Raw genomic sequence first — 20973 nt, 5'->3', positions numbered from 1 at the left:
ATCCTATCTACCAAGTAGAAAGGAACTCCATGGAGCTGCAGAAAAGGAAAGGTTTTTAAAGGCAAAGGGGATGGGAGGGGAATTATTAGAAAATAATGCATTGTCACCTGTCACCCTCCTAAGGCAGAGGGAAGGGATCTATCAGAATGACCTCCAGTTTGGCAGATTAAAGTTTACGGGGGTGGGGGTGGGGTGTGAACTATAGTCCAGTTAGGTATTAAGTCTTCGTTTACTTACATGGGTCCTTAACATAAATGACTGCATTGGGGGCTAGTAGTTTTCTAAGATCAAGAGTTTCTGAGATCAAGAGTTGGATGCTCTACCAACTGAGCCAGACAGGTGCCCCTGGATTTTGTTCTTTAACACAGGGAGAGTAGGGTGTGGAGTGGAGTGGAGGCGACAGCAGCAATCCAAACAGAGCTGGTGCGGGGGGATCGTGGTGGCAGGTGTTCTGGCACCCGGGACGGCCAAGTTTGGCTGGCGCCCAGGTGTATGTGTGGGAAGAGCGTACAGTAAGCCTGTACAGTAGAAACACAGAATCCGGGGCCCCATCCCAGACCTATGAATCAGAATCTGCTTAGAAACAAACCCCCTTTGCCCACCGGGCAATTCATATGCTCCATAGATCTCACTTTGGGTAACAGAAGCAGAGATTTGGGGATCGATCACTGTACTGGGTGAATTGTGTCCTCCCCAAGATAAATTTAAGTCTCCCCTCTGCCACCATACATGTGATGGAAACAGAGCCCTTGCAGGTGTCATCAAGACAAGGTCATGCTGGAGTAGGATGGGCCCTATTCCAATAGCTAGTGTCTTTACATGAAGAGAGAAATTTGGACACACACACACACGTACACACACACAATGCCACTTGATAACAGAGGCAGAGACTGGAGTGATGTGTTTGCAAGCCGAGGAACGTGAAAGATGCCTGGCAACCAGCAGAAGCTAGGAGAGGTAAAGAAGGACTCTCTCCTAGTCTTCAGAGAGACAATGGCCGTGCCAACATCTCGAATTTGGATTTCTGACCCCAGGTTCTCACTGCAGCCCAGACTTCACCGGCTTTTTTTTTTTTTCCCCTTCCAAACCTTTGTCAGTCACTCTCCGTTAACAGTGACTGCTGGTGATGTTTACCCTGGCCCTGTTGGGTAACATCTCATTGGGCTGTGCCTCTGCTGCCCAGGACCCAAGGGTCACTCTGGGACCTGGACAGGTGGTCACAGGAGTTGATGTGGCATCCTGTTCAGAGAGCCTGGGAACCGTTAACCCCTGAGCCCTGTGCTGGGGGAAATCCCCAGCTTTTTCATCCATAAGGAAGAGTTTGGGTGACATGATTGTGAAGGTCGATCTCTTGGGGGAGTCTGTGCCCTCTGGTGCAGTAGGGACACTACTTTTTATTTATTTTTTAATGTTTATTTATTTTTGAGAGAGAGAGAAAGAGGGGGAGAGTGCAGGGGAGGGGCAGAGAGAGAGGGAGACAGAGGATCCGAAGCAGACTCTGCACTGATAGCAGGGGGCTCAAACCCACAAACTACGAGATCACGACCTAAGCCCCAGTTGGACGCTCAACTGACTGAGACACCCAGGAGCCCCTGGGGTATGTCTTTCTTATGCCACTTCCTTACCCAACTCTTATGGCAAGTCAAGATTTCCCTGGTCTTAAATCATGCCATGACCAGATACCAGCGTAGAGCCCATGAGGATTATTCAGGCTGGCCAGTCCTAGGCTAGTTACCTTGCCCTGCCTTGCCTTTCCTGCAGAAACCCCAGTAAAGGCATCTGGTTCAGGTTTTCCCTCAGTCCTGCTTCTGCCTCCAGACCAAACCTGGAGCTTCCCCATGCGGTCCCCTGCAGGGCATGGTATGCCCTGTCCTCTTGGGAAATGTGATACATTCTTCTTTCAATGACACTGACCTCTCCATGTTGTCACTCTGTTATCTATTATAAAATCCCATGGGCACAAATGAGACAGAACCTGAGGCCTGTCTCCTATTCTCCCTCTTTTGCTGATTCCCTAACCCCTTCTTCCTGCTCTCTGATTGCAGGCAATGACACCCAAACTGTCTTCTGTTTCTACTCTTTTGCCCTTCAAAGAGCCTTGCAGAAGTGCATCACCAGTTACATAGTTTTCCATGCTATTAAAAGAGGTATAATTTCACCCTGAAATTAGCCTGGAATGTTTGCGGTGTTAATATTCACGCTGGGAAGAGTGTAGCCAAGTTGGCTTTTTCAGGCTGTGGTGGGCAGGGGAGTGGAAATTAGTTTAATCTCTCTGGATAGTGATTTGGAAAAACATATCAAGAATTTTAAAAATAGGACCTATTAAAAATGGCTTGAAATCTTGAGAAGGGCTTACAAAGACGTTTATCACAATGCTATTTATAATGGGAAAAACTGGAACCGAACAAAATAGCCTTTGATAAAAGACTGAATGAGTTAATGAATATGGCATCTTTGTTCCACAAATAAAACCACATTAACACTGTCTCCATTTAAAAGATTATTTCAAAAATTACATAAAAGTGAGAAATATTGGGGCACCTGCGTGGCTCACTCGGCAAAGCATCCAACTTCAGCTCAGGTTATGATCTCACAGTTCGAGACTCTGTGTTGGGCTCTGTGCTGATAGCTCAGAGCCTGGAGCTTGCTTTGGATACTGTGTCTCCCTCTCTCTGCTCTTCCCCATTCATGCTGTCTCTCTCCTTCACCATAAATAAACATTAAGAAAAGTGAGAAATATTAATTTTAAGTGACAAAATTTATTAGAAATGAGTAAGACAAAAGTGAAAACTTTATTTTTTTATTTATTTTTGAGAGAGAGTGTGTGCACAAGTGGGGGAGGGACAAAGAGAGAGGGGGACAGAGGATCCAAAGTGGGCTCCGTGCTGATAGCTTCCGGTACTGATGGCAGTGAGTCCGATGTGGGGCTCAAACTCATGAACTTGGAGATCATGACCTGAGCCAAAGTCAGACGCTCAACTGACTGAGGTCAGTTGGGGGCACCCAGGCGCCCCCCCCCCCCCCCCCCCCCCCCCCCCCGCCAAATGAAAACTTTAATAGAAATATGTGTAAAACACATAAATCGGGAATGTCCCAAAGAAATGTCAATATAATAACAAAAGTTTAAACACACATTACAAATTTAAGGGAGGCTCCCTTACTCCCTGGTCAGATTGTAGCACTTAGAAGATATTTACACATTAAAACAGAGTGTGATTGTCACAACTACACGGCAGGGCAATTTGGTAAAGCGGATTCACTCACCGCGTGTCTATTGAGTGTTTGACAGACACTGAGAAAAGTTCTGAGGAGGGTCAGGTGATCGGTAATTCAGCCCCTTCAGGAGCACACTCTGCTTTCCCTATGTAGAAATAAGTAAGATCATTTCTATAATGTACATCTATAAAACACTATCCTAAGAGTTATAATCTCATGATGTTTCCATTTGAGCTGTGGGGGGATGGGCGAAAGGGAAACCTCACTAAAATGGGGTTGGGAACTTTGGCTGGGAAAGCTTCCGGGTCCCACCACTGTGGTCAATTGCACTTCCAGCGGAAAGAGACTGACTTCCCCCTCGGATACCACCTTACTCCCCCAGCAGGAAGAAGAAAGGCTTTCCTCCTCCCTGGCCCCAGCAATAGCCCAGCCAACGGAGAAACAGTCACAGGCCAGCCAATGAAAAATCACTACACTTGGAACTTCCAGTTTACTTCCATGAACTTTCTGTTTATAACAGCCTCCCAACTTCCCACTGCCCTCTCTACAAGAGGATTCCTCCCCTTTGTCCCCCCCCCCCCCCCCCCGCTATAATTTTGCCACGGTTTGTTTGACCTGAATTGCAATTCTCTGTTATTCCCCAACAAACAACACCTTTTCCTGGTAAAATAACTGTCTGTTTTATTTCTCAGGTTAACATTATATACCTCAAACCATTGAAAACAGGAACTTCAAGGGATATTTGCATAGCTATGCTCATAACGGCATTCTTCACAACAGCCAAAAGGTGGAAACAACCAAAATTTCTATTGAAGGATGAATGGATAAATAACATGTGGTATACACATAAAATAGAATATTATTCAGCCTCAAGAAGGAATGAAATTCTGACATGGTACAACACAGATGAACTCTGAGATCATTATCCTATGTGTAATAAGCCAGTTACAAAAAGACAGATACCACTCTTGTGCACATTTATAGTTCTCCAAACTTTTAGAGATAGGTGTTATTGAATGCTGATCTGACAATTGAGAAAAGACACCCCTAGGGGATGCTTAAATCATTTAGATTTTTAGAAAAAAAGAGATTTGGCAGACTCTTCTGTCTGCTAGTTTCAAAACTCATGATCTTTATTTTGAGTGGGAATAGAGAGAAATGTTGCAGGATTTGAAAAATGATTTCGGATTTATATGAAGTCAGTCAATACACAAAAAGTGGTGCTAAGAACGTGTTTGGCAAGTACCAAGTCTAAATAAAAATGAGCTTCTGTTCCTATATTCATTCTTTTTTGTGAATTAGGAGATTCTACTGCTTATGTTACATCACAAAATGGCATCTGATGTCAGAGGAACACAGGCAAAAAATAAGAATAAAATAAAAATAAAATAAAAATATTGGGTTTGAGCAATTTGTCAAAACAGCTTTTCTAGCCTGTCACATTTTAAAGTTGTAGGGGTCAAGTTAGATAAGGCATTTGAAGCCTCTTGCAAATATTATTGTTAAATGGTACATAGACGAAAAATAACATAGAAATTAAGACAAAGCATTTGGATTCCAGCTTCAACATTTACCAGCTGCATACGACCTTACGCAAGTCAATTAATCTGTTACTATAGTTATTTCATTTATAAGGTAACACTAATATCCACTTTACAAAAGTATAATGAAGTTACGTCTTTCTTGTAAGTTTTAGAATAACCTCTCACACAAAGCAAACAACCCCCATCTAGTTGAAATAAGTAATCATTTTAAATCATTTGGAGAGTGCATTCTACTGTGGAATCGTGTACAATTATGTATATAAATATGTAATTTCTAGACATGAGAGACCCTACCTATTTCGAGAAAAGCTCCATTTCCCGTTCTATAACAAATGGCTAATTAACCCTTGAACTGGACAAAAGGACTGGTCTAGAAGCCATTGTTTCACAAGCAATTGCTCCTAAAATCAACAGGACCACAGGCTTCCCAAACATAAGACTCTTCCCAATCATAAGAGTAATATATACCAAGAATAGCTTCGTTTGTCAACAGAATAGTTATCAGTGTGTAACCAAAAGCGTATTAGCCCTTAGCCTGTTAGCATAAATTATCTTTTTTTTCTTTTATCAAAGTCATGTGGTTCTTCCCGCCTTCCCACCCGCCCCCCCCACCCTTGCTTTCACGCTGCAGGAGGGACACTTATTTGATTATTGCTGGAGTCTGTGCTCACCGAATTGCAATTCTTAGATCTTAAACACTTGTTTGGCTCTCATAGTGTCTTTTAATGTTCAGGTTGACCCAACGCATTCATACACATTTCTATTTGTAGAACAGATGTATGGAATAACTCTGTAACGTCAAGAAGTCCTTAAGGCGCTTGCCTCAAGGGAATCGGGATAAGGAGGTGTTAGTTTAGTAGAAGAGAAATTTCCCACCATACACGCTTTAAAGATCCATATAATTTAAATAGGTTATACAGTCATACAGGGAAGGAATTAAAATTTTTCGCTCGCAATCCATCCCTTACTCCCCCCCCTTTTATTTCCCGTCTATTCTTTGCAAATACGAACGCATGTTTCCACACGGAGATTGCACTCTCTCTACGTTTTTCAGCACCTGTATTTTTACGCAAACTCTTCAGTATTGAAGCATTTCTCCTCCCACCCGCCACAGCATAAAACAACGTTAAGCGTTGCGCTGGTTTGCTCAGCCTCCAAGCCCGCCCCGCCCCTTCAGGCCCACTGGCCCCCGGGCACCCTCCTCCCTGCTTAGCGGAAGGTTTCCGGCGTTGCCTGTTCGAAGTTCTTCAGATGAAAGCCCCGCCCAGCATTTCCCGCCCCGCCCCCTTAGCGCGCGCCTCGGCTCCCGCCGCGACACATCAGGCAGCACGGCGGACAGCCCAGGATCCTGCGCGCCGCGGACCTCGGAGGACCCCAGCGACGTCCGTAGCGTGGGGCCGGGTGGACGCGGCGGCGGCGGCTGGCGTTGCGACTGACTGCGCCGGTGGGCTCTGAAACGCTTTTCGGCGGCCGCACTTGCCGCTCTGGTCGATTGTTGTGCAGCCGGCGCCATGTCTGTGAGCGAGATCTTCGTGGAGCTGCAGGGTTTTTTGGCTGCCGAGCAGGACATCCGAGAGGCGAGCCTCCCCTCTTCCCCTCCCCTTTCCCTTTCCTTTCTTGCTTGGCCACCGCGCCCGGCCCTCCTCTGTCGCTCTGTCTCGAGCAGTGGGGAAGCCTCCGGGGATGGGTTGCTTCCCCTCTTGTATCAGCTTAGGGCACGTTCCTCTCCCGCCCCCGATTCTGCTCTCCGGTCCTGATTCTGTGTGTTCGAGTCTCGGCTCTTCGGCATCGCCCACCTCGTTTGAGTGTCAGTCTTCCTGCTTTCTGGCACTTGTTTATGTCGAAGGCTCAGCGCTTGGGACTCAGAGAACACGCGTTTCACTGTTTGTTGTAGCACGTGTGGCCTCTTCTCTTTAAAACTCTTATGGCTTCTTATTCCACATAGAATAATAATCCAGATTCTACTGTAGCCCACAGGTGTCTTCTCCCCTCCCTCCATCTCATTTTACGCCATCTTCCGTTGTGTTTTATGTTCAGTTTAGTTATCTTTTTATTTTTCTAGTTCCGCAGAGAGTTTCTTGCCTCAGGATATTTGCGTGTACTGTATGCTTTTCCTGGAATTCGCATCTTTCCTCTCCTTTCCTGGTGGTTACTTCGTATTCATATTCTTGATCTCACAATCTGTCATGTTTTTTAGTAGAGAATTCACGTTAAAAAATTTTGTGCGATACGTATTTTTTAAACGTATGTCTACCCTATTATGCTCTAAACGGCAAGAAGGAAGGGACTAATTGGGAACCAGTATTTACACAGTGCTTCCCACATAAATGTGCTGTGAATATTCATAAAGTGATTGAAAAGCACCCAGTCTTAGTATTGCATTGCATTTTTCTTTTTTACAAATTGCATTCAGATATTTCATTTCTTTTGATGTTTATAGTGTTTCAGTGGGATATTTGGGGTGGGTGGTGATTATCCTTTGAAGGCTGCATGAGAAATCTCAGGCCCTGTAGTGACATCTTGAAGGTCTCACAGAGGAAGTAAGTGGCAACGTTGGGATTCAAACCTGGATATTTTCTGTACCAGTTCAGTTCTTGTAAAGATTGTTGGAGTTTTAAATGTGTGTGAAGGCGTCATAGGTACTTAACCTGTGCTGTCTGATATATCTGGTTTGAGGTTATGAAAATAGTTACATTGAGTTTATCTGATACTTTAATTTTTAATTCTTTCTAGGAAATCCGAAAAGTTGTACAGAGTTTAGAACAAACAGCTCGAGAGATTTTAACTTTACTGCAAGGGGTCCATCAGGGTGCTGGTTTTCAGGACAGTAAGTTCTTTGTTTTGATTTTGAAGATTTTTTTTTTAAGTTTATTTATTTCTTTTGAGAGAGAGAGAGAGAGAGAGAGAGCGCGCGCACACAAGAGAGCAGGGGAGGGGCAGAGAGTGAGGGAGAGAGAGAATCCCAAGTAGGCTCTGCACTGCTAGCACAGAGCCCGACGTGGGGCTTGATCCCACGAACACGAGGTCATGACCTGAGCCGAAATCAAGAGTCGTACACCTAACTGAGCCACTCTGGTGCCCCATTGATTTTGAATATTTTTTGAGTCCAAATTATGAGTCTTTCACTTAAAAGAGTTAATTTCCATTCAGAAGACATTTCAAGTCTGTTATCATTTTATAAGAAAAATGTCCCTCATATCCTATGGAGAAGTAGGTGAGTTGAGTGTTTTATAGGTTTACAGAATTCTGGAATTCTGTGTGTTACGGTTGATTTTCCACTTCCTCGTAGTAATGTAATAATGTGATTCTGATGTGATAATTGTTGTAGGTTTGTAGTTCTCTTGTGTATCTTTTATATGGCTCTCTTGTTTTTAAACCCAATCTTTCGTGGGGCACCTGGCTGGCTCAGTCAGTTAAGTGTCTGACTCTTGATTTCAGCTCAGGTCATGATCTCACAATCCAAGAGAGTGAGATTGAGCCCCATGTCCGACTCTGCACTGATGGCATGAAGCCTGCTTGGGAGTCTCTCTCTGCCCCTGCTTGCTTGCTCTCTCTCTCAAAATAAACATTAAAAGAGAAATGAACACAGTCTTTCCTTCATTGAATATGGCTTACTATGCATTTGTATGTAAGAAATGTTCAGTGTAAAAGGTTCCTAGTGGGTTTATAGTCAGCACCTTTCATGGAAATCACATATGATAAGTTTAAACATGGGACCTTCAATGTAGGATGTAGCCAGCACAACTAAAAGAGCTGAAATATATTTTCAGGTAGAGAATGATACAATGGTGTAACTTACAGGTGTCACAGGGAGGTCTTTTTTCTCAGTGATATGGAGTCGGTCAGTCTGAGTATAATTGATACAGCTTTTTGACCAAATGTGGGAGGTAGAAGCTGTCCAATTTTAGGCATCCTTTTGGAATAACAGCTGGTGCATGGCCCCACAATTGTTATTATATTTTAAATTTTTTTTGAAGTTAGTTTATTTTGAGAGCTAGAGAGATATGGGATTGGGGGGGCAGAGAGAGAAAGGGAGAGAGAGAACCCCAAGCAGGCTCTGCATTGTCAGTGCACAGTCTGATGCATGGCTCGAACCCACAAACTGCTAGGTCATGAACCGAGCAGAAACCAAGAGTTGGACGCTTAACTAACTGAGCCACCCAGGCACCCCAAGGATGACATTATTTATGACAGCTTACTGACTTGTTTGCTAAATATTATTCCCTTTCAGCAAGTTTTTGTCTATTTTTCAGTGTTGGTTAATGAGTAGGGAAACTAGAGTTGGAATTTTGAGAGCCAGATTGGAAAGTAGAGATGCATACCCCGCATTTGGTCGTGAGATTTTTTTTTTTTTTTTAAGAGTTGATTTATTTCCAGAGAGACTGTGTAGATTATTAAGCCAGAACTGTATTTGAAATTTGGTAAATCTTACTCATTACTGTGTTTGATTATCTTTTTGTGATCAGTTCCAAAGAGGTGTTTGAAAGCTCGAGAACATTTTGGTACAGTGAAAACACATCTAACATCGTTGAAGACCAAGTTCCCTGCTGAACAGTATTACAGGTTTGTAAGAAAAGTCGTATTACTTTGTAATGTCAAGTAAAAATAAAGGCAGCACAAAAATTATATGTACCGAATGATTGCTGAGAACTAAGTAAAAACCTATGTAGAAGAAACAACAAAAAAGAGTCAGACTATTATTAGTGGTGGTATTTTAGTGGTGACAGAGATGGGGATTTTTTTCCCCCTCCCTTTGAGAATTTTCCTAAGGAAAACATAATTTTTACAATGAAAAAGGAATTAAAAAATATTTGTTGTATTAAGGTCGAACAGAGTATCTTTTTAGTATATTTAAGTTGCTTGTGAAATTGGGTGAACCATGTCTATGCTATTAAGGTTGTGGGATTAGATGGCACTATATAAATGGAGTTGAGTTTTTCCTCAAAGTTTGAATTATACTGCTAAATAACATGTTTAGCTAATATTCTGTAACTTGTTGACCTATAGCACCATTAATTTTTAAGAGTCTCCATTATTTAGGGAAGAAAATTTGCTGCCAGTCATAATTGTGAAATTTATAGATTGTAAAAAGCATCCCAGCCTCACAGATGTTGAATTGGAAAGAACTGGATCTGAGTATTGATGAAATATAGTGAATAAGAACCTAAAATCTCTACTTGTGTCTCTTTTCTACCGAAAAAGATGTTCTGTTAAGACACACGTGGGCACAAAACAAGACATGTATGTGGGAAGTGGGTAATACAGCTCCACAGGATAATTTAAGGCAGGGGTTGGCACACTGCCCGTGGCCCGCCGCCTCTGGAAGCTGAGAATTGCTTGTATTTTAAAGGGTTGTTAAAAAAAGAAAAACACCCAAATAAGAATATGTGACAGAGACTGAATGTGGCTCACAAGGCCTAAAATGTTACTATCTGGCCCTTCGCAGAAAAAGTTTGCTGACCCTGCTGTAAGGTAATAACGGATGTAGAGAGACCTTGAACGATAGGATTGGCAGGATCTTGAGAGATCGTGTAGTTTGGAGGTCACACAGAGGCTGACCTCTGGGTGATTTGGCCCTTAGAGGGTTTTATTTGACCTGTATTGTATTGAAAATGTTTTTTGAATTTGCCGTATTTGAAATTCAGGAGGCATAGCATTAATATTTGGGGGTATAAAATTTCCTATTTTTTTTTTCAGGCTTCTAGCTCAGTTTAACTGCAGGATCCTGAAGGTTTAAGTGTCGGTTTAGTGATTCCAAATGGTAGTTATTATATGTATAAATCAAAGTTTTTTTAATATTCTACACTCAAAACGTGAGAGTAAGTTAGGTATTGAGGCTGATGTACAGTGCAGTTCTCATCAATCTGCCGTCGCCAGTTTTAATTTTTCTCAGAGCAGTATCATTGTTTTTACTGATTAAACTTCACAAGCACAGTTGTCCTTGTCCATAATCTTCGATTGTAAATATCTTTATATTCGTTGAAGTTGGATCATGCTTCTCGTTTGTCTATTAAACTTCTAATACGTAATTGCTATAAATGTGAACTTGTAAAACTTATATTAAATCCATCTAATATACTTAAATGGCATGTTTTTACATGTTTTTTATATTGGGGTTTCACATGGATTTGATTTGGAAAAGCATTGTATTTCCAAAATGTTTGACTACGACTATACTAAATTTATCTTTTATAAAGCCTCTAATCCTTCCACCTAAATGAGCTTCTATCCGTGCAGATTTCATGAGCACTGGAGGTTTGTGTTGCAGCGTTTGGTCTTCTTGGCAGCATTTGTTGTGTACTTGGAATCAGAAACACTAGTGACTCGAGAAGCGGTTACAGAAATTCTTGGCAGTAAGTGTCTCCGTTAGCGTCGGTCTGCAGAATCAGGCATGGTCGCTTAATTTTTGGTTGTGGGGGAGGCTGTTGCTTATACTTCCTACTTATTAGAACAAACGAGAACTAAATGGAAAAATAGTGACTTGGAAACACAAAAAGTAAGAACATGTAGTGGCTTGCTTTTTGTACTTGGCTGTTGCTTTTAGTTTTTAAAATTTAGTTTTTAAAAATTCAAGCCTACAGAAAGTTGAAAGAATAGTACAGTGAAGACCACTTAGATTTTCTGCTTGTTAACATTTTGCCATGTCTTTAAAAATTTATTTTATTTTATTTTATTATTATTTTTTTTACTGTTTATTTTTGAGAGAGACAGAGTGCAAGCTGGGGAGGGGCAGAGAGAGAGGGAGACACAGAATCTGAAGCTGACAGCTCAGAGCCTGACGGCTCGAACTCACGAACCGTGAGATCATGACTCAAGCCGAAGTTGGTTGCTTAACCGACTGAGCCACCCAGGCACCCCCAAAATTTTTAATTTTTAATTTTTAGTTTTTATTTTAGTGTGCGTGAAGGGGGTGGGGAGCAGAGGGAGAGAGAACTCTGAGCCGGCTCCATGCTCACTGTGGGGCTCGATCCCACAACCCTGGGATCATGACCTGAGCTGAAATTAAGAGTCAGATGTTCAACCGAATGAGCCACCTAGGCTCCCCAACATTTTGCCACATTTGTGCGGTCTTCTCACTTTGTGCACGTGCATGTGCATTCATGCATTCGCGTGCCCGTGTGAACCATGTGAATGTCACTTAAGGGTGTCATGGCTTCTCCTTTAAATGCTGCGACATGCTTTGTCCAAAAACATAGGTATTCTCTGATATAACTAGATAACGTTCTGGGTGATAGTACTTTCTGAGAGAAGAATGAAAGGAAAAATTGAAGTCTTAAGAGCTCAAAAATCCACAATGAGGCCTAGTTGCCAAAAGTATGAGCACATCATAAAGATAGTTTTATTTTATTTTTTAAAAAAAAAAATTTTTTTTTTTTTAACGTTTATTTATTTTTGAGACAGAGAGAGACAGAGCATGAATGGGGGAGGGTCAGAGAGAGGGAGACACAGAATCCGAAACAGGCTCCAGGCTCTGAGCTGTCAGCACAGAGCCCGACGTGGGGCTCGAACTCGCGGACCGCGAGATCATGACCTGAGCCGAAGTTGGACACTCAACCGACTGAGCCACCCAGGCGCCCCAAAGATAGTTTTAAAAGATCTTCTTTTTTTTCCTTTGAGAGAAACAATATGTGTGTGCGTGTATATGTATGTGTGTGTATATATAGTATTTTATATTCTTAGGCTCACATTCTGTTCACATCATGACCTTATTTTTACTTTGGTGTATTTTTTAGTTGAGCCAGATCGGGAGAAAGGCTTTCATCTGGATGTGGAAGATTATCTCTCAGGAGTTCTAATTCTTGCCAGTGAATTGGTAAGAAGCTTAGTAATTTGCCATTTGCGTTTTTGATCTTCCCACCTCGCTGTCAGTTTTTAAAATGGGCACAAAAATTCAGGAAGTCTTTTCTAAGCCCTCTATCTGTCACCAGTTTGTCATCATGTGCTGTGTGTGCTGCTTTGCTAGTCATCAGAGTCATCAGCCAGTCATAAAATGAGCGGGCTGTTCATAAACTGACTAATGTGTGAGTTTTTAAAAGATGGTAATGCCTCTCCCTTTCAAAGTGGTGGCAAGACACATACATCCCTAGTAACTGTGTCAATACATATACTTGCTTCGGGGACTAATTTAACTGTATATAGGTTATTTTTCTTTTATTCTCTTCATCTGTCTCTTGAGACATTGTCCTATGGAGATAATTCTAAAGAAGAAAAAAAGGCTGTCATAAAGGTGTTCCCACTAGTCTTGATTCGCATTGATGGAAACTTGTAGACCACAGAAACCCCCAACAGAAAGGGAACGATCTCTTAAGTCTTGAAGTAACTTCGTAATGTTAAGCGGTGGTCAACATGTAATTCCGAAAGGCAGCGTGGGAAAGTTGCGGGGCCTTGGGGGTTTCTTGGTTGTGATGCGGAGGAAGACGTGCTCACGAGGCCTGTTGTAAGGTGTCTCGGTTTCCCTTCTCTCGTGTAGTCGAGGCTGTCCGTCAACAGCGTGACCGCCGGAGACTACTCCCGGCCGCTCCACATCTCCACCTTCATCAACGAGCTGGATTCGGGCTTCCGCCTTCTCAACCTGAAAAACGACTCCCTGAGGAAGCGCTACGACGGCTTGAAGTATGACGTGAAGAAGGTGGAGGAGGTGGTCTACGATCTCTCCATCCGGGGCTTCAACAAGGAGACGGCCGCGGCGTGTGCCGAGAAGTGAAGCCGGAGGCTCCGCTGGCGCCGGGCCCTGCTGACCTCAGCGGTCGCCGGTGGGGCTGGAGCCCGTGCCTCTCGGGTAGTTAGCCTTGCCCCGTTGCTAAACACCGCGCTTTATTTTCTTAACCGGTTGGTTGTGTGGTGGAAATATCCAAATGGAAATGCTTTTTTCTGGGGGTGAAAAAATAGCCTTTTCAAGGACAGACTTTCTTTGTCGTTTCAGTGAATTTGCTCTGTAATTCAGTGTATTTCAGTTCTGTCGGAAAGTGTAAATGTCAGTCTCTTGGTAAAGTCCTTTTCTTGCTCACCCTGATGCTGTTGATGTACTGATTGAGAAGTTTATGGTCTTGTGTTCCTTCCAGAAGTGATCCTTGGTGTTTTCTATATCCAAATTAGCCATCCATACCCAGGTGTGTGTAGCCTGGATACAGGATAAAAATGAGTAATTAAAAAGGATGGTTGCCAAGCAAAGGACAACTTATTTTATATTTTCTTTCCTTATTTTAAGCCTCGTGAGTAAATCATATGTTGACATTTTTTTGCAAGGGAGTTACAGCCCCAGGGTCTCTCTCACTGCCATCAAAATATAAAAGAGAAAATTGCAAAGTCAAGCTCAGATTATCTTGGGACGTTTTTGTATTAAGGGATTGAGTCACATCTTATCATTTGGCTCTCTTTGCCAGGTGGGGAGTAGGGCTTAGTGTCTTACAACACCTCTGTTTTCTGATGTTGCCTTAACATTCTGCTCTTGCAGCAATTTAAAGATCGTTTTCACACACATCTTGAACACTTCATATAATATATTTTTAAGCTATGAAACCTTTTTCCTAGCAGCCAGCTAGACCGTCTGGTCTGAGACTACAAAGCCACCCAGTCAAGTTAATTAGCAATACCCTGACTGGTATGTTCTGAGAGAAAAATGCTGTGCTTTGTCTGGAAAAAAGAGAAAACCTTGGATTTAAAAAGGAAGATCAGCTGATTTGGTAATGTTTTTTAGAGTAAGCAATTTCAGGTTTTGGCAGCTATCCCAATGGTCAGGTTTTAGATTTACAGTTTTGGGCAAGTCCTGTAAACCTTGTTGGCACCCTCCTCCCCCTCCTGGTTTTCAGGTAGTGCTAAGAATACTCGCCATGTAATTTTTGCTGTTGAATTGAAACGGTTTAAAATGGTGACGTCATCCACGGTTTTCTGGAGCTCACTGAAAGGAAGGTGCTAGTGTTTCCAGAATAACAGAAAGCATTTAGAAGTGTCATCCTCTCCTGCCTGCTACCAGTTTAGGCGTTCCGTTTGTGCAGTGGAATATTTGGCATTGCTATCAGAACCGTTCTCAGGCCAAGTTAAGGACCGACCAGATTTTCCATCATGAGGAGGACAAGTAGAAATGAAGCATCAATCGCTATGCATTTTTGGGTTTTAAACAACTTTCTTGACAGCTCTTTCTGCGGAAGAGTGTGTAGAACGAAGAAAGGCGTTTGGGTCTTTGAAGTGCCTAGGGTGGTCATCTAAGATATGCAGTAATAGCACTGCCCGGATTGAGCACAAAAGGCTTCAAATTACATGATCAAATACATGCAGTAAGTTCAGTAGTAGTTTTCTTCTACGCGGAGAATGGACTCTGAATGTGTGTTGAGGCTGAAGAAGACCAGGGGTGACAAGCACATCCTGCTGTGTAACAGTTAAAATTATTGAACGACACCAGCCGCTCAGAGTTAAATTGAAAGTATTTTAATTGACGGTATTGAAAAGCCTCGGCTCTGGTTTTAGTGCACCAGAATTGTTCTTTTCGACTCTAGAAGATTGAGCGGGTTAGAAAAAGTAGAGATGAATTAGTGGATGTTTTCTTTATAAATTTATTTATAAGAAGAGAACCCTTAAATACTTCATAAGATTTGCCCTGTCTTAAACTTGAATAATACTGGTAATGCCTAAGAGAATTTAATAAAGAACGAAAGCTTCTTTGGCAGTGTTTTGGGTCCTTTACTTAAGTGGCTGCAGTCGAGGTACAGATGCAGAAAGCCACTGGCAAAGTTCGTGGCGTGCACTCAGAAATCATGGCTTTCTTGTTTCGCGGTCTGGACCGGACTGTACTCTTCAGGCAGAGCATCATTGCCTGACGCCAAAATAAGGTATTCCCTGAACCTGAAGTCATTTGTTTTCTTAGTAGTCACTGTAATGAACAGTAAACAAGTAAAAAAAAAAAAAAAAAAAAAAAAAAAAATCACCCCTCCGCTCCAAACAACAATAAGAAACATCTACAGAGGGTTAAATGGATTGACTGGACTGATGGTTTGAGTGAGCCGAGGGTGAGAGAGGGGAGAGGAGGGAATCTGACTTCATGGTCCGGTTTCTAGTCTGGGAGACTAAGTCGATTTAGGTGCTGTTAGCTGAGGTTGGGGTGGGGGTGGGGGTGGGGGGCTGACATGGGAAGACTTCTGAATGTGTTGGGTTCATGATGCTAGTTGAGCCTGAGGGGGAGATGGCCAGCAGGACTTTGGGCGTGAGGAAAGCTCGGAGCCAGCCTGCGATAGTTTGGGGCAGCATTAGTGTTTTCGTGGAAGGTAGGTCAGGAGAGTGGGTATGACCCCCTAGGAGAGCGTGTAGAATGAGAAGAGTAAGGGGCTAAGGACAAAACCCTGGTTGATGGGGTTTAGTGAGTTAGGCAGAGGGAGAGACCATGAGGAAACGGAGAAGGGGTTAGAGAGACAAAGAACAGTGAGAGTGGCTTGTCACAGAAGCCAGGGGAATAAAGAGGCTCTAGAAGGCTTTTTTCGGGGGAGGGGGATTTAAGAGATTTAAAATACAGACTTTCAGGGGCACCTGGGTGGCTGTCGGTGAAGCGTCTGACTCTTGATTTTGGCTCAGGGCATGATCTCACGGTTTGTGAGTTCAAGCCCCAAGTTGGGCTCTGCCCTGGCAGTAAGGAGCCTGCTTGGGATTCTGTCTCTCCCTCCCTCTGCCCCACCCTCGTGCGAGCGTTCTCCCTCTCTCTCTCTTTCAAAATAAACTTTCTCCACAGCCTGAGAGCCCTGTGACACTGTCGGGTGAGTCTTGGTTATGCTGTGCTAATAAACCCCAAAACTCAACAGGCATAGTACAGAGTTTATTTTTCACTGACCCTGTGTGTCCGTTGCAGGTTTGCTGGGGCACGTGCTCCACGTTGTCCTCATCTAGCTGACAGGAGCCATCAACTGGCCCATTGCCCGTTGCCGTGGGAGAGGGAGACAGTTGTGGAGGGTCTTCTACAAACACATGTTCCGGTTTCAAAGTGACCTGTCACTTCCTCTCACAGTTCACTGGTTAGGACTGGATATGCCTTCCTGCTAAACAGAGTGCAAGGGGGCCTGGCAGGATGGGAGTCTGCAGATGGAAGGTCAAACCAAATGTTGAAAGTCTTCAGCAATAGGTACTTCCTTCGGTTGGATGAATAGTAGTACTTCTGGTCACACGTGAACTTCACTGGGCTTGGGAGGGGCCGCTCTTACCTGTCAGATGACGAGAAGAGGGTGGGCCCGTCAGTAGTCCCCTCTGCTGTTGAAGGTGGTTTCCTGTTTGAAAGAGATTTCTCTGGTGTGTGCGTTTGTGTCGGTTTGTATATGGGTGTTTTAGGCCAGCGTTCAGTGAGTTTTTGTATGTTGCGCGCACTGGGTTAAACATTTTATCCAGATCATCTGATTTCCTGCCCATATAACCCTGTGAGGTGCCTACCACCATTTCCCCCGTTTTAGACTGGGAGCAGGCTTAGGGCAGTCCGCTTGCCCTGAGTTCACAGTGATGAAACGGAAAGGCTGTGATTCGGACCCACTTAACTCTGCCCCTGCATCCACATATGCCGCTTCTTCCCTGATGCTTTTGATGGCCTCTGTAGCCTGACCAGGAAAATCCCAAATCCACCAAGAGTTACGAACACCGTGTATGCGTAGCTTTGGGTTGGGTGCAGTCTCTGTTAGAACTTAGCGTAAAAAACGAGTGGGAAGCTAGGTCTGTGCCCTCCAGAAGTTTAGGGTCTAGTTACAGGGGAGAGGGTGGTGAGAAAGATATAAACAGGTAAGAGATGAAACATTCAACTAATATTTGAGCACCTCCTGTAATGTTTTGGAATTCTTAACAGCTTTATGGAAGTACGTTTTACAAATAAAATGACTCAAATCAAGGGATTTATAAAGTAGTGCAACAATCCTCATGTATTATCTTCCAGAAAGATCCCAGCCCCAGGCCACCACTAATCTACTTTGTTTCCATAAATTTGCCTTTTCAGGATATTTCCTATATACGGAATCATGAAGTCTGTGGTCTTTTGTGTCTCATCGCTTAACGTAATGTTTTATAAGGTTTGTCCATGTCCCAGCACAGCATGTGTTGGTAGTTTGTTCCTTTGTATTCCTGAGTGGCATACCTTTGTGGGTATTCCACATGTTATGCATTCATTAGATGAGGAAGATTTAAGTTTCTACTTTTTGGCTGTTCTAACTAATGTTGCTATGAACATCCTTGTGCAAGTCTGTGTCTGAATGGGTATTGCCATTTCTTTTGCATAGATACCCAGGAGTCTGTTGTAAAAATGGTGATTTTATGTTTAGCTTTTGAAGAAACTTGACGTGTTTTCCTTTCAGCAACCTATGAGTTAACAGTCAAGACAGTCCTAGACAGGACGTTATAACAACTTTATTGCTAAATAAGTCGTGAATGATTGCTGTAGGAGTTGGGGATGTGTTATATGGAATGGTTCATGAAAGAGGTAGGATTTAGAGAAGCATGGAACTAGGAGACGGTCATTTTTCGTCAGAATTGAAACCAAAACAGAATGGTACAGGCATGCCATGGAAATATGGTGGATTCAGTTCCAGATCACAGCAGTAAAGTGAATATCGCAATGAAACAGGTCAAGTGAGTTTTTTCCCAGTGCAGATAAAAGTTACGTTTATGCTGTACCATAGTGTATGAGGTGTGCGATAACATTATGTCTAAAAAAATACCGTCGTTAAACAATACTTTATTGCTAAAAATGCTATGTGTGCTTTCAGCGAGTTGTGATCATTCATCACAGATCACCATAACACATATGATAATGGAAAAGTTTGGAATATTGTGAGAATTACCAAAACGTGACAGATGTGAAGTGAGCAAATGCCACTGGAAAAATGGGGCCGACGGATTTGCTCGACACAGGGTTGCACAGCCTTCAATCTGTAAAAGACGCCGTATCTGTGAAGTGCAGTCAGACGAGGCATGCCAGTCTTAATTTCATAGGGATGGGGATATCATGCATTTGATGGCAGGAGAGAACGTGGTGAGGTCGGACTGTTAAGTTTAGAAAAGCCTGAATTGGGAGGTTAAGGAGTTTGGACTTAGAATGATAGGCATTGGGGGCTGTATGGTTTCTTTTCTTTTCTTTTCTTTCTTTCTTTCTTTCTTTCTTTCTTTCTTTCTTTCTTTCTTTCTTTCTTTCTTTCTTTCTTTTTCTCTTTTTTCTTCTTTTCTTTTCTTTTCTTTTCTTTTCTTTTCTTTTCTTTTCTTTCTTTCCCTTCTTCCTTCCTTCCTTCCTTCCTTCCTTTTATTTTGAAGAGGGGAGAGAGCAGCTTTGGAGTCAGCCATAGTTTTGAATCCTGGCTGTCATGTTACCAATAGAAGAGACCAAAGGCAGGGAGACCTGTGAGGAAGTGCTTGCTGTCTTTGAGGTAGTGAAGGTCAGCTTGGGCAGCTGGTCACGGTCCTGGCTGACACAGATGCAGTGTGCTATAAAGGAAAAACTGGGTAGGCTTGGAATCCGGGGTAGGAGGGATGCTGTGGACTGAATGTGTGTGTCCCTCCATGTTCATACAGTAAAGCCTGATCCTCAGTTGGATGGTACTGGAGGTGGGACCTGCGGAGGTAATTAGGTCATGAAGGTGGGGCTCTCAGGAACGGGATTAGTGCCTGAATAAAAGGGACCCAGAGCTCCCTCATGCCTCCACCATGGGATGACACAGCCAGGATTCGGGCCCCCACCGGACACCGAATCAGCTGGTGCCTGATCACCTTGCTCGTAGATCTGTTGTTGAAGCCACCCGGAAGGTGGTAGTTCTGTTATAGCAGCCTGAACAGACCAAGACAGGGGAAGAGCAACTGAGAAGAATCAGAGATGCCTAAGCTGAAAAAATGAATGTGGAAAAGGGGGAGCTAGTTTCTGGGGGAAGATGAGAAGGTTAGTTTTGCAAGTGTTGAGTTTACTGTGGTAGATGGTGCAGGCGTGGCTGTACTTTCTGGAGTAGAATTTGGGGCCCTAAGACTGGAGCTGAGGGAGTCCCTGAGATTGGGTAGAGTGGATATCTGACTGACTGCAGAGGAGCTCCTGAAGCCAGGGAGAGGTAAGGGGGAGAAATGTAGGGCTCTGGACCATAATCAACCCAGCGAGTCCCTGGAGGCGGTTGAAGACCCCGAGGAGAAGATGGCAGAGGAGCCAGAGGCCCTTGTCCTTCTCTCTAGTTCAGGTCTGTCCCAAGCAGGAGCCGGGACCAATAGAAAAGTGATGTATGTTCCCTGCTCTCTCCCATTGCCATAGTAATCCTTTACTTACTGTAAAGAAAACAAAATAAACCTATGAAAATATGTAGAATCCCCAGACAAGAAAGTTGGGCTTGTTAGTTACTTTGTGATTTTGGTTTTTTTCCTCCTTATTTACCCTGTTTCTTAAATCATTACTCATGATCATCTGGTGTCATTTAATATTAATTAACATTTACCCACCGCCATCTGGTCTGGCTTGAGTTCTGCGTTCATCCATTTCAGCTGTGTGTTTCAGTGACAGAATGCTGGCCTTGCTACGTGGATGTACCAGCTGGACCTGCCATGCTATTGAGACCCGTTCAGAAGTCGAGGGGGGACTTCAGCCTCCTCTGCCATGTCCCTGTTGTCAAAGCTTTCATTGATGAACTTTTCGTTCACTCTGGCAATTGAAGTGAAGCCAGATTATTTTTCTCAGTTGGGAGATAACAAAGGGCAGGATGTTTGTTTTCGCTTTCTGGGGAAGGCTACAAGATTGTTTTAATCATGATGGGGTGGTTTGGGGAGCAGAATCCGTCAGGGGGCTGGGCCCTTCTACTTTAATAAGACGCTATTTAATTGGACCCAGAACTGACACAACTAAGAGAAAGACCGATAATCAGTGTTAAAAAAGACTAACATTAATAAACTTTAAGGCTTCTTCTTTTTGCACCCAGAAGTTAATTTTCCATCCCAGAGGATCAGAGGGATGGACCTACGTTCTCTTCTTCAATCATGCCTGGTAATACTTGGCCGTCAGTCTTCTGGGGACTAGTCGTGGGGGTGGGCATTGGCAGGGAAACAACATGAATCCAGGGTTGTGTGGCTTAGTGAGCCTTTCCATTCCTCACCTACAGTCCCACCTGTCACAGGACAAGGACACGACTTCATCTTGTTTAAGAAAACTGGCCAAAGGGGCACCAGATTATTGGGCTGTGGCCTGCCTTGTGGCATCAAGCAGCTCTAACCTTGCCTTGAGCTCAGAACAGTCTGG

General features: G+C 43.4%; 1 protein-coding gene across 2 annotated transcripts; it reads left to right on the top strand.

Moving 5' to 3' along the window:
* The first annotated feature begins 6122 nt into the window (after positions 1-6122).
* Positions 6123-15416, top strand: TSN (translin). Of its 2 annotated transcripts, XM_042994213.1 has the most exons (6): positions 6127-6337; positions 7494-7587; positions 9227-9323; positions 10998-11113; positions 12494-12573; positions 13231-15416. In XM_042994213.1, the coding sequence occupies exons 1-6, from the start codon at positions 6272-6274 to the stop codon at positions 13462-13464; spliced, it is 687 nt and encodes a 228-aa protein (XP_042850147.1). In that variant the 5' UTR covers positions 6127-6271; the 3' UTR covers positions 13465-15416. The 2 variants fall into 2 exon arrangements, with proteins under 2 accessions (XP_042850148.1, XP_042850147.1); XM_042994214.1 differs by lacking the exon at positions 12494-12573 and having other exon boundaries at positions 6123-6337; positions 13231-13465.
* Positions 15417-20973: the final 5557 nt, after the last annotated feature.

This window comes from Panthera tigris, chromosome C1 (genome assembly GCF_018350195.1).
Source record: "Panthera tigris isolate Pti1 chromosome C1, P.tigris_Pti1_mat1.1, whole genome shotgun sequence".
NCBI lineage: Eukaryota > Metazoa > Chordata > Mammalia > Carnivora > Felidae > Panthera > Panthera tigris.
The sequence above is the reverse complement of the archived record's forward strand: the minus strand, read 5'-3'. Positions and strand labels throughout refer to the sequence as shown.

Excerpts from the sequence above, each read along its gene's own strand:
- TSN (XM_042994213.1), top strand. The coding sequence starts at position 6,272 with ATGTCTGTGAGCGAGATCTTCGTGGAGCTGCAGGGTTTTTTGGCTGCC. Across the intron at positions 9,324-10,997 it reads CCTGCTGAACAGTATTACAG|ATTTCATGAGCACTGGAGGT; the intron begins GTTTGTAAGAAA and ends CTATCCGTGCAG. Across the intron at positions 12,574-13,230 it reads TAATTCTTGCCAGTGAATTG|TCGAGGCTGTCCGTCAACAG; the intron begins GTAAGAAGCTTA and ends TCTCTCGTGTAG.